Below are 18,086 nucleotides of genomic sequence, written 5' to 3' on the forward strand. Positions count from 1 at the left end.
GGCTGAAACATGGCAGAGGAGGTTTCAGGTAAAAATATTTTTTTTGTTATCGCCTGTTATCGCACATGTATAGACACTGTATGTTAAATGTACAGAAATATAATTGATGAGCTTTGGGAAAAATAAGTAGTAACTTGTACTCATTGTGGTAATAATTCTGGGTAAGTTAGTTTGGTACTTTTTTGAAGGGGGCACAATACACTCAAAATACACTTAAGGATGAATTTGATATTGATGTACATTTATGTGATACAAAACCAAGATTAAGATTATCAGGAGCAGATTGCCCCATATCCCCAAGAGTTGCTACTCAGACACAGGTCTTTCTAATGTTATCAGTCTTTTTGAATGTGAAGGTGGACAACAGCAATAAGCATTTCAGTGAGGTATAACGAGAGACCCAAAAGAAAGAGAGACAGAGGGATACCCATAAAAAAGGTAGTTATTAAACATTATAAACTGGGTGGTTCAAGCCCTAAATGCTGATTGGCTGACAGCTGTGGTATATCAGACCGTATACCAGGGGTATGACAAAACATTTATTTTTACTGCTCTAATTACGTTGGTAATCCGTTTATAATAGCAATAAGGCACCTTGGGGGGTTGTGATATATGGCCAATATACCATGGCTAAAGGCTGTTCTTAGGCACGACACATATACCACACCCCCTTGGGCCTTATTGCTTGATTATAAACCGGGTAGTTTGGGTCCTGCATGCTGATTGGCTGAAACAGCATTTCAGTCGTGTGTGTATACCAGACAATATACCACAGCTATGACGCAAAAGTACTTTACTGTTCTATTTATGTTGGTAACTAGTTTATAATAGCAATAAGACACCTCTGGGTTTGTGGTATATGGCCATACCTTGGCTAAAGGCTGTATGCAGGTACTCCGCTTAGGCTTATTGCTTAATTATAGTCCTCTCTCACATTAAATCTGTTTGTAGCACCTTACTTATCACTATCTACTTGTCTGTCATCATGAGCAGTCCTCCCTTCCTCTATGAGCATAGGGTCAGGTGAATAAATACTCTGCCATCCTCTCCCTACTTGCTAACTGGCCAAGGGAGACAATAGGAAGGAAAAGGTGAGAGGGAGGGTGGGTGGGAAAATATAAATAAGCTTAAAACAGCAATACAATAGTGCACACTAAGTATGTACTGTAGGTACATGTTTCAAGGAAAAGGGAGAAATCCCATGGTATAAACGTCTGGTGTTTTGCTCCCATGAGGTGCTTTTCCTCATCAGAACTATAAGTTTGTGTTTGTGCGTGTGAGAGTGTGTGTGTGTGTGTGTGTGTGTGTGTGTGTGTGTGTGTGTGCGCGTGCGAGTGTGCATGCACATCTTAGAGACCGTTGTAACACTGAGGCACAACAAAGGTAGCTGGCTAAGAGCACATTCCAAATGGGCGTAGATGCAGGAAATTCCACTCCCTTTCCCAGAGGAACTGCACACACACACACACACACACACACACACACACACACACACACACACACACACACACACACTTATCAAACAGATGAGCTGATGACAAACTTGTTGTGGGGAAAGAACACCAGACCATGGGATGGGACTACTCTTTCTTTGTTTATTCAATCTGTAAATCAATGGTGATTTACAGTTTAGATACACAAGCAATGTACAGTATTCCTAAATTGCTAGAGCCAAATTAACCTGTAATAAATGTGCAAATGGAATAACAAATGAGCAAATAATTTGTCTCCCCTCAAATATTTGTATATCTTTTTTAATCACTCACTATAAATCCACAGGTAGATATAATTTGAGAACGGTGACTCGGACTGTAGTGTGAGGGTGTATTCGCTAGGTGGCAGCATTCAATTCCCAAAATGGAAGAAAGGCCAAATGAGGCAGGGGACATTTTGACAACATCAAGGCAGTGCTTGATGACACTTGCTGATTACTGTTTGGCCATCCCTTAGGTCCTATACTATACTAGGCCCAGCTGGTCCTGAGCTCAATGTTTACTGGCTTTTGTTTCAATATCTTGCCTTAGCCTGATAAAGAAATCATGTGGTTAAAATAATGAATTATCGTTATGCCCTCAGTCCTAACAAGTTTATGGTTTGAGATCAGTTGTGGGTCATTAAATAGGCCTGATCTAGTTTTTCCACGACAACCATGTATCAATACAAGCCTTGTAAGTAGGCCTAAGACTAAACCAGTCAACCAAACCGTTGAATTACTGAGTTGAAATAAAGCATAACAAACATTTGCAGCCCTCATGATATTGGACTGTGCACAGTAAGACAATGGCAGTCGCTCTGTGAGATGCTATCTGATGGAGTCTAGCAGCTAGCTACAGCATGTGTTATTCCTTATCGAACAAACTGACGTGTTGACATTCCCTGAGGAGGTCATAAGAATGAAAACTGGATTCCTTCTTCACTGTGAGCATTCTTAAACTGGCATCTTGGTGTCCCTGGAAGACAAACACTAGAGCCTCACTCAGCCTTCCTTAGCTTGTTGTGTGTATGTCTCTGCTGGAGACTGTACTTTTAGTTTATTAGTTTATTTTAGTTTGGGAATTTTTGGTCTTCTCTAAGCAGGATCGCAGATAGACAAAACATTCTTCGCAGTCCTCAGAAGACATATTTGGTAAGAAATTGTTGTTGCCTGCTTTTCAGGTGGATTGTTTTCGTCAGAAGTACAGGGAGAGGTTTCTTGTCCCGCTTTGAAGGAGTGAGACATTTCACGTACACTGCTGGTCTTTAATGGGTGCTATTTTGGGGTCAGATGTTTGTTGTACTAGGCAGCACACTGTGTTTTGTGAACACCCTTAACTCTCTCACCTAGAGTCTAGTGAGAGGATGATGAGGAGAGGTGATATCCAAAACTGAAAAATACTTTGACGAAAAACAACAGGTGTCTGGGTCGAGATAAAGAAACAGAGACACCCTGAGATATTTAGCCATTCAGATAAACTCTATCTCTTTTCAAGGTCCAGGGTATATCTCCTCAGTGGTTATGTAGAGTGACACAAGGCAGAGTAGTAACTGAGGCAACTTAGTAACTAGAAAGAGGGGGCTGTGACACCATCAGTGGGGTCAGCCCAGGAAAGGGCAGCTCTCTGCTGGAACAATGGCTGGGATCTAAACAAGGCTTATTATGAAACCAGGTCACAGATGAGAATCATGATGACCAAGTGTGCGTCTGAAATGGCACCCTATTTCCTACATAGTGCACTACTTTTGACCAGAGCCCTATGCCGGCCCTGGTCAAAAGTAGTGCACTATATAGGGAATAGGGTGCCATTTAGGACGGAGACCAAGTCAAAGGTCTGTCCAGCCTGACATTCTACTGATTTACATCTCCTAAATCTGCCCTCCAGCTAAACTCTGAAGGATCCAAGTTAGGCTGCCCCCCAGGCCAGGGCATGACAGAAAAACAGAACCAAACATAATGTGTTTCCACAGAACATTACTAGAGGAAACTATAGAGGAAAATACATTAAATTGTCTTTCCTCTCTCTTCTCTTTTACCTAGCAACAGCTTCAGCTATGTTCTCCATGGATACCTTCTTCAAATCTATCCCGTTGCCGTACAGACGGATAACACCAGAGGAGGGGGAAGTAAGTTATCTGTTTATACATCAGGTCACCAAGACAACCAATAGTTTTCCTTCTTCATAACACAAACATGAACATCTTTAAAAGCAGGATAGAGTGTTATCTGAATTATGAGGAAAGAGTTGGAGTGTTGAATTAACTATAGCATAATTTGACACTTACAATTAAACTTTTGTTTTTGTTTAAATCAAGCATTATATGTCCACAAAGAGACATGACTTGGATACACTGTAATGTTTTACAGACACTGTATGATGGAATGCATATTTGAATACCATTACGCACTTAATAAGTTGGCTACAGGTAATTGCGGTTCTACGGGTTGTGCTCTGGGTTTCAAGAAAGGTCTGTGACACCCACATGACGTAATGACATCAGACTTTGAAATAGTTCATAAGACTTCATAGCAGAGTTGTTCTATGTAGGATGTATAAGGGGAGAAAATGAGAATCACTCTTGCTGTCCGTCCTTTAACTATCTCATGCCTCCCCTGTTGTTTTTGTCTGTCCCTGGCCTGAGGCAGTTTATCTGTCTGTGTCCATGTGTCTGTAGGCTACTGCATGGTTAGACAGACAGCTGTGGTCACTCTGATAAGTGTCCACACACCACAATCCTACACACAAACGCAGGCAGACAGGCACGCATACATACAGACACGCAGACACACACACACACACACACACACACAGAAAGGGGGAGAGAGGGGGGGTTGGAGAGAGAGAGAGAGAGAGAGAGAGAGAGAGAGAGAGAGAGAGAGACTTTGCCAGAGCAAATTTGCCCATGTCAAAAATAACCCATAAATTAGTAGGAAACTACCTCTATACACACACAAAAATTAGGCTTCCTCAAGGGTTCTTTGGGAAGGGCGATGGATACTGACCCAAATAACCCTTTGAGCCCTTCAAAGGTTAGTTGCAGTTCAAAAAATGGTTATTTCCTCTTTTAGCGATAATTCAAATGTATGGGCGGCGGGTCATTCAAATATTTTGGGACGTGGTTTTCTCACAGCTGTTTTTGTGCAACTGTGAGTGTGTCATTCCAGTTTATCTAATATTTTGTGTTATGCTATTAGATGTTATATATAACTATGGTCAGTGAAGGTGTCTTCTGAGAACAGTTGATTAAGTCAGTAGTTCTCAATTCTCTCCTCAGGAATCCCCAGACGTTCCAGAGCTAGCACACCTGATTCAACTTGTTAATAAAAACAATAATAACACCTATGGAATTTTAACAATTTAATATGGCTATTAAACCAGAATAATAAACACTGTATGGTTCTAAAAAATAACCTTTGTAGAACCATTCATTTGTTTTCTATATAGCTCCGAAAAGGGTTCACTGTAAGACGTTTCTGTAATTTCAACAGTAAAACACTGTAGAATGCACTGTAAAATACCGTAAATGTGTTTTAAATAATTAATTATGGTGCATTGTGGGAAAATGTTGTGGGTGGGAAAGAGTCTCGGGCTCATTAACATATTTTAAGGTGTGCCTTGTAAGAGGCTATATTTGTTGCACCCATGAGGGGGAATGCTATACCCCAACAGAATACAGTAATATACTGTATTTTAGGAATTCTACTAACCTTGTCCTGAAAAACTACAGTAACTTGCAGGCCAATTGCTGCCAGTCATTTACTGTAATTCAGAATACAGTACCATACTGGCCATACTGTACCATAGTGGCCATATAGTACCATACTGGCATCCAGGCTCTGCTGTAGCCGGCCGCAACCGGGAGACCAATGGGGCGGCGCACAATTGGCCCAGCGTCGTCCAGGGTAGGGGAGGGAATTGCCGGCAGGGAGGTAGCTCAGTTGGTAGAGCATGGCGTTTGCAACGCCAGGGTTGTGGGTTCGATTCCCATGGGGGGCCAGTATGAAAAAAAATAAAACAATGATTAATGTATGCACTACCTGTAAGTCGCTCTGGATAAGAGCGTCTGCTAAATAATGTAAATGTAATACTGCATTTTTCTAGTGCCAAAAACCTTTTCAACACTAGTGGGTACCTGGTATTGTTGTTTCTGACTCATTTACATATTTTGAGTTGTGTCTTGTAAGAGCATATATTTGTTGCACCCGTTAGTGAGAATGCTGTACGAATTTAACTGATATGTGGTAGTGGCTCCCCAACAATTAAATGTATATAGGGGACAGATCAGAGTGATAGGAAGTCTCAAACCTTTGTTGAGTGGCTAGCCATGTCCTTTTGATCTGTTTTGCCCTGTAGTCACTGTCAGTTTAGAAGCCTTTGTTAAGGCCTAAATTGCAAGTGATATAAAACACCAAATAGCAGTTGGTATGCTGTAATATAGAATTACATATTCACTATTAGCAACTGCGTAATAGTTTTTCAATACAATTCATCAATAAAGTGCTGTTTTGCTGTATATTTAATACATACTGTAAATTATGGTGCATTGTGGAAAAATATTCTGGGAGGGGAAGAATCTCTGTCTCATTAACATATTTTAAGTGGCTACAGTGGGGAAAAATAGTATTTAGTCAGCCACCAATTGTGCAAGTTCTCCCACTTAAAAAGATGAGAGAGGCCTGTAATTTTCATCATAGGTACACGTCAACTATGACAGACAAATTGAGAAAAAAAAATCCAGAAAATCACATTGTAGGATTTTTAATGAATTTATTTGCAAATTATGGTGGAAAATAAGTATTTGGTCAGCTACAAACAAGCAAGATTTCTGGTTCTCACAGACCTGTAACTTCTTCTTTAAGAGGCTCCTCTGTCCTCCACTCGTTACCTGTATTAATGGCACCTGTTTGAACTTGTTATCAGTATAAAAGACACCTGTCCACAACCTCAAACAGTCACACTCCAAACTCCACTATGGCCAAGACCAAAGAGCTGTCAAAGGACACCAGAAACAAAATTGTAGACCTGCACCAGGCTGGGAAGACTGAATCTGCAATAGGTAAGCAGCTTGTTTGAAGAAATCAACTGTGGGAGACAATTATTAGGAAAATGGAAGACATATTTGTTGCACCTGTTAGTGTGAGTCCTGTACCAATTTAAGTGATATGTGGAAGTAGTTCCCTAACAATTAAATGTCTATAGGGGACAGATCAGAGTGAAAGAGGGTCTTGCCTCCAGTAGTTGATCTAGAAGTGTTGGAGAGACTACAGAAAGATAGGGAGAGTGTTGATCCATCTGATTTGTTTAAGAGATGTCTGCATACTGTGTAAGGACAGGACGTACTGGGTCAGCATTTGCAGTGCAGGAATGTGGAGTGTCAGGAAACGTATTACAGATAATCTGGCTGTATATACGGCGGAGCTGATGGCCATACTGTTGGCCTTGTAGTGGGTGGAGGAAGTTAAGCCAGACAGAGTAGTTATTTGCTCTGATTCATGTGCAGTGTTAATGAGTCTCCAATCCTTTAGCTCACGTATGCAGACAAGACCTGCTTTATGAGGTACTACAAACCCATGGCAGGATTAGACAGATGGGTATACAGATAAGATTTACCTGGGTCCCAGCCCATGTGGGGGTGGAGGGGAACGAGGCAATAGATGTACTGACTAAACAAGCACTTAGTAGTGGGGATGTTGATGTTGTAGTTTCAATGAGCAAGGCAGAGGTTTGGACAGTGATGGTGCAGAGATGGCAGGAGCAGTGGAATAGAGATACTAAGGGCATGCATTTATTTCAAGTACAGAGGAAAGTCAGGGAGGGGAGGACGGCAGGAAGGGACAGAAGAGAGGAGGCTATTTTTACAAGATTAAGGGTGGGACACAGCCAGTTGAATAAGACCTTAAATGTGATAGGAAAGCATCCAACAGGAAAGTGTGATTATTGCCAGGAAACAGAGACAGTGGAGCATGTATTGCTACAATGTGGGCAATATCAGAGGGAAAGAGAGAGGATGAGATCTAGTATGAGGGAGAAGGGGATACAGGAAATTAGTTTAAAGAGTATATTGAGTAGAACGTCATTAGATATAGTCTCAAATATTTTGTTATCTTTTTTAAGAGCAATGGGGCTGGCAGGTAGGATTTAGTTTCTCCCCGTCTCTGGCCCATACTCCAGTACAGTAGGTGGCGGTAATGCACCATAACGTTGGATGCCAACCGCCGATAAACCCCACTGAAGAAGAAGAAAGAAGAAAGAGAGTCTTAAACCATTAATGGTTGACTATTTAACCATGTCCATTTGATCTGTTTTGCCCTGCAATCATGACCAGTTTTTAAGCCTTTAGAAGGGAAAGTGATATAAAACACCTAGTATTTATTAATATTCTGTAATATACAGATGCCTAGCAGCCAACCTGCATGCTCCAATCCCTTGTAATTACAGTAAAATACTGTAAATTACTTTCTTACAGTTTATTAGTCATTGCTTTGACATTATAGTAATTTAGAGGAAGCTGGTATCAAGGTACAGTGAATATCTCAGTAAGGTATTGGCACTATCAGAGCTAGTCAGAGCTATATCATAAGATACCTTGTTGTAATTACAATTATTTTGAAGACCAATATCCTTAACTACAACAACATTTTCAGTAACGGTTACATAAACGTTTTATTTGCTACGACTGTAATATGTGTTTTATTTATCAACCGTGGTTGAATGCACCGACTGTAAGTTGCTAAGGACAAAAGCACCCGCTAAATGACCAAATGTAAAGGTAAATGTGAAAATGAAAACTTGCAAAGAGCATTGGGTAATATGTCACTGGGTAATTACAGTAATATGCTGTAATTGTAATTGGTACTATAAATTAGATTACAGTAACTGACTTGGTACTGTAAATTAAATTTCAGTAACATTTGTGGTACCGTAAAATGGATTACAGTAGCTGTACTGTAAATTAAATTACAGTAATTTACTGGCCAATTACTGCCAGTAAGTTACTGTACATTTTACAGGACATGTTTTAGTGTTGTAACCATAGCGGAACCCTTTTTTACACTACATAGAACCTTTTTTTATGATTCTTTATAGAAACTTAGGAAATTGTTATTTTTAGCACCATAGAGGTTCCATTTAGAACCTTATGAGCATGATTCTTTATAGAACCTTTAAAAAAGGTTCCACATAGCACCAAAGAGGGTTCCGCTATGGTTACAAGCCAAATAACCCTTATTTGGAGCTATACAGAACCATTTGTTTTTAGTGTGTACCTCTAACTCTGATCAAAGTGTTTTTGCACCTGTAACTCCTGATGTACAGGTGCTGCTATCTGGACAGGGTCGTATTGTAGCCTGCCCACAGTACTGGCCTGGAACATTATGACCACTTCTATTTGATATACTTATCGTTGACTTAATCTCATCTATCAAACTCAGGTGAAACACAGAGTGCTGGAGCTGCTGGAGCTCCGACTCAACATATTGTGGTATGTTTTGGAATCAGATAGGACTGCCCTACAAAATGTTAGAAAAATAAATATATTTGTGACACATCCAACTGGGCACAGACGTCAGTTCATCATCTAGTTCTGATTTACATTTGGTTAAGTTGTCAACTAACGTGAATTCAATGTGAAATCAACCCAAAATTTCATTCTGTAATTGGATTTAGGTGAAAAATTGGGTGAAAAAAAGACGAAATTCCGTTTAAGTTGATGATTTTTTGCAAATCCAATCAGTTTACGACGTTAATTTAACGTCATCACATTGCATTTTTTTGGTTGAAATGACGTGGAAACAAACAGCGTTGATTCAACTGTATAGTTTTTGCCGGGTGGGATAGGCCTACAGAAGTAGGCTATACAAAAAGTTTAGAACAGCCATGGGAATGACTCCCAAAAGTCTAATCGCAACTGAATGTTGGGAACAACAACAAAAAAAGGCAATTTGTTGCAGTGAATAGAGAATCAGATCCTTCTGAAGAGGCCGCCGATTTTAATGTCTCGGAAATCACTTGACAAGCAGCGGGGACTCATTTGAGAGCAAGTGCGCTCACGCAAAGCGACAATCATGCGCCTGTGCTGAGATAGAGCTGAGGCTGATTGAAAGTGGGTTGGAGTCTCCGCAGAGCAGAGGCAGCAGCCAGCAACGTCGTGCGAGGCAGAGACAGCTGGGTTGAGTTTTGATGTAGGCACGGTAGCCTAACAGTCAGGTTGGATACAAATAATATAGACTTGTGGCTTTGGTGACACAAGAGTAACATGTGGCGATTCAACTGGTCATGCAATGTCCACTGTTGGTATGCTATGTTGTTGTAATGTGAGTCCGGTCTTTGTAACGGGTGGACAGACATGCTTGGTGCCCCGGTCTTCGACATGCGTTATTACCTCAGATCCACTTACGGTGAAAGTTGTTTTGTTTGACTTGAAAAAATATGCATCTGTTCCGGAGTTACAATTATCGAATTTTCCCGGATCATTATTCTGTGGAAACATCGACCATTCGAGGCATCAGTTGGGTATGTTATTATTCTTGCCTAGAATAGCATACCTACAGTTAATAGCTAATAGTATACTAATATTGTAATAATGATAATCATCATCACTAGGCTACTTATCATCTTCATTATCTGCAACATCATGTCTTTGCCTTGTGCTTATTGTTTAGCTTTGAGATGGTCTGATGATGTTGATGATGATGATGATGATGATGATGATGATGATGATAGCGAGTGCTCATGGGTCCTAATATAATTCTTCATAAAAACAACTTTTTATTTTTTCAGAAAGTAAAGTGTGACTATGACTGAAAATATGCTCCAAATATTCCCACCCATGGCAGTTTGATACATTGTTTTCCCAGCAAAAAAGGCCTTCAATAAATGATATAGCCTGTCATGTGGACATGTTTTGAGGTAGTAATGCAGCTCCACAGTACTTGATGAAAATAAGGTGGTGGGAGGTAGAACAATCTCTACAGAAAGTCTGACTGTAGCTGCACACATGTCACAGTCATGCTCTGTCTTTTTACCTTTCGAACACACTGCACACTTCACTGATCAGTTACTATAAACACTACAAGAGGGGGGAAGAGGGGGTCACACTTGAAAACACTGCAACACTTCAGCATAAGAGCTTATGTCATTGTATGTGATTGTGCTACTGTATTAGTGTCTGTGTGGTGAGATGTGTGGGTGGTGTGCACTGCAGAGGTGTAGTATGAATTGGGCTGTGGAGTCAGACACTGTGTTGGTGGAAGAAGTAGTGGGGGGAGAAGGCTCACCACATCCACTGTGACACAGTCTGTATGTGTCCCCAAAACAAAAGCAGCTTCTTGCGTTGCATGTGAGCATGGGGAGAATGCTTAGACTGAGTCGAGGAATACTCTATTGTCTTGAGCATGGGTGCTGGGTAGAGGAGAGGAAGGTAGCAGAGACCCAGCCAAAGTGTTTTTTTATTACTTGTGTTATTTATAGTGCATTGTTTATTGTTCACCTCGATCTCCCCATTCAGTTTACAGGGTAGACGATAATGTCTATTTTCCCCCAGCCACAGGAAGATTCAGAATAGTGCTCCTCAAGAAAGATCTAAATTTGGCTTTGACTTTCTTATTGAATAGATCAGGATTATACAAATCTAGAGTTATTAATCTAAATACTTTGTGGTTAGCTGAATCTGTGACGACCTGACTCTAGAAAGGCATAGGTCTTGTATATGATCAATAACAACTTAGCAAGCAAAGGTGCCGTCTGTCAGTAGACAGTCCATTAAAAAAAGTATGTCAATGGAAATATTACTTACTACCCTGATCTTGTGTTCACAAGTATCAACTGGATTGGCTGTATGAGCGATAAAAGAATCCAAAGAACTAAAAAATAAAGATGGTTTAGTAAAGTTTCTAAATATCAGTATGTAAAGTGAGTTTGTTTATTTGTTTATGTGTATGTTGTTTGTCCTCAAGTAGCCTATAGTTGATGGCACCTTAATTGGGGAGAACGGGCTCGTGGTAATGGCAGGAGCGGAATTAGTGGAATGGTATCAAATAAATCAAACATGGTTTCCACGTGTTTGATGCCATTCCATTTGCTCTGTTCCGGCCATTATTATGAGCCGTTCTCCCCTCAGCAGCCTCCTGTGGTAAATACACTTATTACATTGATAATACAGTAAGACACGGAAATATAAAATAATAGGCTTAGAATGGAGATTGAGTTCAGTTGGCCTTATTAGAACCATAGTACAATGCTCCATGCCTTAGATGATCAGGAAAACATCATTATTCCTAAAGCATCTGTGGCTTCACATCATCCTTGTGTCTGTTTGATGATGTTTCTGGAATGCAGAGGCGGCATGCAACAACATTAGACCCAATTAAAGTGGCTTCACACTGGGCGCCAGCTAACTCTAGTTAATTAAGACAAACATGACATGTGTGGTCAGATACCACCACTAGTAGCAATGCAGACAGAGTCATTTTTCTATAATTAATAGATACTAATAAGTTCTGTACCCCAGTGTACCTGCTTATTGCAATGCATACCAGTGCTGGGGTGGTGGTGACTCCTGGAGATAAACAGGACAAAATGCCTCAGATTCATAGAGGTCCTCATAATGAGAGGTACGTAGCAAGAAGGGCACTTCTTGACTAGAGGGACAGGACATGGCATCTGGTATTTTCCACTGCATGCCCCATACTGCTGCCAGCCCTTCAACTTTGTTTCCTTGAGTTGTTTTCTAAGATGCAAGGGCTTCTCCAAGGAAAATAAACAAAGTCACTATAGCCTACAGGTATGTCTGTGTGATGCTACATCAGCCAAGGTTTTGCTGCTCTGAGCATGGCAGAGAGAGAGCATGAGCGACAAAACATATGAGAGAGACTTAAGTCTATTTTATAGAGTTGGCTAACAGCTGAAAAGGGCAATATGCAGTCCCTTGGTTGGGATCATGTGACAGTGTTGGCAGTAGGACAGACCAGCACAGTTTACTCTGTCAACAGAAAGGAAGGGTGGAGAGGTCTCCACGCTAGGAGCCATTGTACACCTGACCTAAGAGAAGAAACACAATCTAGTACAATAATAAGAAAAGGGGATAGAAGACGAATACTTCATTCTTTTCTTGACTGCAAATGGAGTTGAGGGAAAAATGATCTGTTCAAACAGTTTTCTTCTAGCTGCATTTGATACCCAAGGGCATCAATAATGCTCCCACACAAGGAGAGAAGAGATGACAATATCTTCGTCACTTTCCATATTTCTATTTCTCAGCAATTGAGCTGGCGATCCCACACCGCGACCCAGTGAAAACGTGGGGCCTGTAGCTTATATAATCTATTTTCTTCTTAGTGGCCCTCAAGGCAAGGCACTAAGCACTCACCAGTTAACAAGACCTGGAAAGATACAGGAGAGAATGGCCTGAAACAAAGCCCTTGTAAATGACTGTGTACTCCTCTGACACCTCAGCCAGCAGAGTCCATCCATGTCATGCAACTTAACAGCTGGCTTGGGAACACAAGGCTGTCAGTGAATCATAAAATAAGAGTTATAAAACAACAAAAGAGGAAGTAGGAATTAGGCTACAGGATAGTGTTGATGAGTTGAGAGGAGGGTTTGCCCATATATCATCTGGTTTAGGACATATATTGCCTTAACCAGTAGACATATAGAAAAACCTAACTGAAAACAAACTGAACACAATAGTATGTATCTCATTAGACATTAGAATATTTCAGATTCAATCTATCTTTCTGGTCCCACCCAATGGTTTCTGAGAACAACCAGTTTAGCCAGTTCTGTTGGAATGCCTATGAGAGGAAGCCATAATATATAATAGGCTTTTTTATTCAGCAATGCATTGATATTATAGGCCTTCTGAACTGGATGTGAACCTCTATGATGGAATAGTGAAATTATGTAATAGTAGATGATGTTTATTTCTCTCCCGCTTTCCCATAGACCCCACTGCCAGAGGCCATTGACACACAGGACATCATTAAGCAGGTACGTAGTATGCCAGTCAGGGACAGTGCCACACACACACCAGGGTTGGGCTCAGTTTGAATGACATTTTTATATTATATTATTTTAGTTTACTTTGTGAATTGACTGACTTCAATTCTAATTGAGCCCAACCCTGACACACACAAACACACAGTACAGTAGTACTTCACATCCCTACAGCTAGTCTTAGACCTTAATCAATCTGCTCTGGCTTCTGATTAATCTTCTGATGAATCACAATCTTTATGTTGGCCATTTTGACCTCACCCTCAAATCATCTGTTACACCATAGAAACACCACTTCAGCATAGTAGAAATGGTGAATGGAAGTTCAAGTAAGTAAATATAGTACTCTTGAAGCTATACGTACTTAGGGTTAAACATTTGTCGTTATTCATTTATGTAATATTACATCATATAACGCCCCACATTTCCTACAGTGTGCCATGTGAAATTCTAAGACTCCCAAGACCTTCAACATACAGTTTGCCTCAATATGATGATCCAATGTATGAGCATAATGACATTCTACAACGATTTTAGTCATCTCAGTTAAATGTCAACCACAACCTGTTGACATCGGACATGGCCTTCAGGCTGTATTTCCAGCTAACTGTTTTTCCTTGGCACTTTTAGGCACTGCGCCAGCCTTTGTTGTTGCAGCGTTGGCATCCTCTGTAACTGCTGAGCCTGTTCTTTTTGGGTTCCTAATAACCTCCATCACTGCTTGAGCAGTGGAGTCTTTAAAAACACATTCCAATCCAGGCGAGCACAGCAGTCACAAGGAGTCTAAAGGACACTCCAAGATCCACAGCTAGCTAACTGCCCCCCCTCTTTCCGACCCCCACTACCCCCCTGCCTGACCAGATCAGACCCAACCCTCTCACTCCTTTATCTAACTGCTCCTTCAACAGCCCCCTCACAGGAGAAAATAGCCTGATAACGGAGTTGAAATGGAAAGACAGACCCATTCCTGACTGGCATTATTTTGCCCAATATACATACACACAGTCAGGCAGACACACACACACACTCGCACGCGCACACACAGACACACACACACACAGCCAGTCTTGCTTTGATGCATCCAGAATCTCCAGGAATAAAAACTGTGGAACAGTGTTGTCTTCTGCTGCAGGAACAATGAAAACACAGTAGAAGATCAATGCCAGTAACTAGGCCTATACAACATTAAAGTTGAGTTCAGGTCTATGTTTTGTTCTGCACTTAACATGTAGGGAGTATCTTTAATAAATATCCAGTCAGCCTTGGAATGTTCCTAACTTCCCAAGGGCTTTACTGTGTGAGTGCTGTGTGTATTTAGGAAAGGGGAGAGAGGATGCAGGCCTTGTAGCTAATGGGAGAACAGTAGCGAGGCTACAGGGAGGTTGGCTTTGTTAGTTCCAGGCTTGTTCTTCGTAACATCATGGCGGTGATGGTGCTTTGTTTGGTTGCTAGTTGTTGTTCTTATGGTGCTTTGTTTGGTTTGTGTTTAGAGCACGTGTCAAACTCAAGGCCTGCGAGCCGATTCAATCTGGCCCAAGGGTGGTTTGATTTTTTTTTTTTTATAATGTTTTTTTAGTTTGACATTTTTTGGAAGCGGGGGGAAACAATCTTAATTGACATTGAAATGACTAAAACCAAATAGAAACTGTAAAAATTATAATTGACCTAATTTATAGTCTCTTCACTCTGTCCAGCTTGCTAACAGTCATCCAAACTAAAGCTAGAGAGTCCGGGAGCATCGAAAATTTCAAAATCGATGGCTAGAGGACTATTTATTTTCAAATGTTGATGGCGAGGAAATATACAGTGCGTAAAGTATTCAGACCCCTTGACTTTTTCCACATTTTGTTATGTTATAGCCTTATTCTAAAATTGATTAAATTATTTCCCCCCCCCATCTATCTACACACAATACTCCATAATGTTAAAGCAAAAACAGGTTTTTAGAAATGTTTGCAAATGTTAAACAAAAAAATAAAAATATATATATATATATATATATATATATATATATATATATATATATATATATATATATATATATTGTATTTACATAAGTATTCAGACCCTTTGCTATGAAACTCAAAATTGAGCTCCGTGCATCCTGTTTCCATTGAGAGAAAACAAAAGAGAATAGAAAGGGAACACCTGTGATATAGGTCCCACAGTTGACAGTGCATGTCAGAGCAAAAACCAAGCCATGAGGTCGAAGGAATTGTCCGTAGAGCTCCGAGACAGGATTGTGTCGAGGCACAGATTTGGGGAAGGGTACTTAAACATTTCTGCAGCATTGAAGGTCCCCAAGAACACAGTGGCCTCCATCATTCTTAAATGGAAGAAGTTATGAACCACCAAGACTCTTCCTATAGCTGGCCGCCAGACCAAACTGAGCAATCGGGGGAGAAGGTCCTTGGTCAGGGAGGTGACCATAAACCCGATGGTCACTCTGACAGAACTCTAGAGTTCCTCTGTGGAGATGGGAGAACCTTCCAGAATGACAACCATCTCTGCAGCACTCTACCAATCAGGCCTTTATGGTAGAGTGGCCAGATGGAAGCCACTCCTCAGTAAAAGGTACATGACAGCCCGCTTGGAGTTTGCCAAAAGGCACCTAAAGGACTCTCAGACCATGAGAAACAAGATTCTCTGGTCGGATGAAACCAAGATTGAACTCTTTGGCCTGAATGCCAAGCATCACGTCTGGAGGAAACCTGGCACCATCCCTATGGTGATGCATGGTGGTGGCAGCATCATGCTGTGGGGATGTTTTTCAGCGGCAGGGACTGGGAGACTAGTCAGGATCGAGGGAAAGATGAATGGCGCAAAGGACAAAGAGATCCTTGATGAAACCTGCTCCAGAGTGCTCAGGACCTCAGACTGGGGCGAAGGTTCCCCTTCCAACAGGACAACGACCCTAAGCACATAGCCAAGACAACGTAGGAGTGGCTTCGGGACAAGTCTCTGAATGTCCTTGAGTGGCCCAGCCAGAGCCTGGACTTGAACCCGATCGAACATCTCTGGAGAGACCTGAAAATAGCTGTGCAGCAACGCTCCCCATCCAACCTGACCGAGCTTGAGAGGATCTGCAAAGAAGAATGGGAGAAACTCCCCAAATACAGGTGTGCCAAGCTTGTAGCATCATACCCAAGAAGACTTGAAGCTGTAATCATTGCCAAAGGTACTTCAACAAAGTACTGACTAAAGGGTCTGAATACTTACGTAAATGTGATATATTTTTATTTTTATTTTTTTTACATTTGCAAAAGATTCTAAAAACCTTTTTTGTCTTTGTAATTATGGGGTATTGTGTGTAGATTGATGAGGAGAAATAACAATTTAATCCATTTTTGAAAAAGGCTGTTTGGGGTTTGGTGCTACGTATATTCACACAGGTAAGATAAACTTCTCGTCAATGCCGTCAGGTCTTTTTACCTAAATTGGCACTTCGTGTTTTGAATAAAGAAAAGAATTATCCAGTGCTGTAACTTGCTATTTCTGAAGTGGGGGAGGAAGTCTACTTGTTGGAAACAATAACCCCTTAGAAAGTCTGACGTTGTCTTGTCTGTATAGAGAGTTGGATGTGAGATGCAGTTCCTACAGCTCCTCTGTGTGTTGCTCCATCCCTCACTCCAGGTACAGTCATGTTCCAGAGAGAACAGAAGAGGAGAGAACAAAGCCCACCAAGGTCACAGCACAGAGGGAGACTGTAGACTCGCCCACAGAGGAAACTTTCAAAACTAGTGGAAACTTTACACTATTTAACACAGACACAAGTATAGTAAACCCACACATCACACTCAGTGATTGAAACAGTTACTCTCACTGAGCCAGAGAATGAAGGTAATGAAGTGACTTTATTAAAGTGTAGTTATAAAATGAAATAAAGTCTGTGAGGAAAGGCCATAACCACAGACCACATTAGTTATTGTCAGAGACAAACCAACCCACCCACAAATATACAAACCATTTTAACAGGCCCATATGTTCCTTTTGTGATACTACACCATTCAAACACAGACATAACATTCAAAGGCAGACTTTGACTTGGTCGCCATAAGAAAGTGTGTCAATAATGTTTATCTAAAGTACATAGTCAACCTGTTCCGGACCTGAAACGTCAGAGAGAGCAGTGTGAGAAAGAGACATACAGTATGTCATTCACCAGCACTGGCACACTTGAGGGAAAACTGTTTACTCTGTAACCTGATGCATGCATTTGGAAAAATCAGGGAGCTCCTTCTGCCTATACTAACACATTGAGTATAGTCCATAGTGATAGAGGTAGACATGTATAGGGGACTAGGCATCAGGATATATGATAAACAATGTATTTATCTGAGTGGCACTGGTGTGCCCAAGTCAAAATTCCATGTGCATTTCACAGGTCCTGTTTATAAGTGTGTTCCAAAAAATAATCAAGATTAGGGAAAGTTTTTGCCACGGCACACCCGTTGAAAACCACTGCCCTAGATGACATGTTTAGATGACAGTACCAGTTAAAGGTTTGGACACACCTACTCATTCAAGGGTTTTTCTTTATTTTTACTATTCTCTACATTGTAGAATAATAGTGAAGACATCAAAACTATGAAATAACACATATGGAATGATGTAGTA

General features: G+C 40.9%; 1 protein-coding gene across 2 annotated transcripts in view; it reads left to right on the forward strand.

The window, feature by feature from the left end:
• The first annotated feature begins 3,523 nt into the window (after positions 1–3,523).
• The window catches only part of LOC121545735 (rap guanine nucleotide exchange factor 3-like), a 37,892-nt gene continuing 23,329 nt past the window's right edge, over positions 3,524–18,086 (forward strand). The window contains exons 1-2 of one of the 2 annotated variants that reach the window (XM_041856522.2): positions 3,524–3,600; positions 13,419–13,463. In XM_041856522.2, the coding sequence (XP_041712456.1) occupies positions 3,529–3,600; positions 13,419–13,463 (117 nt within the window). In that variant the 5' untranslated portion in view covers positions 3,524–3,528. Of the gene's footprint in view, positions 3,601–9,532; positions 9,987–13,418; positions 13,464–18,086 lie in introns of those variants that run through there. The other variant, XM_041856521.2, reaches the window with a different exon arrangement.

Source organism: Coregonus clupeaformis, chromosome 30 (assembly GCF_020615455.1).
Source record: "Coregonus clupeaformis isolate EN_2021a chromosome 30, ASM2061545v1, whole genome shotgun sequence".
NCBI classification, from domain to species: Eukaryota; Metazoa; Chordata; class Actinopteri; order Salmoniformes; family Salmonidae; genus Coregonus; species Coregonus clupeaformis.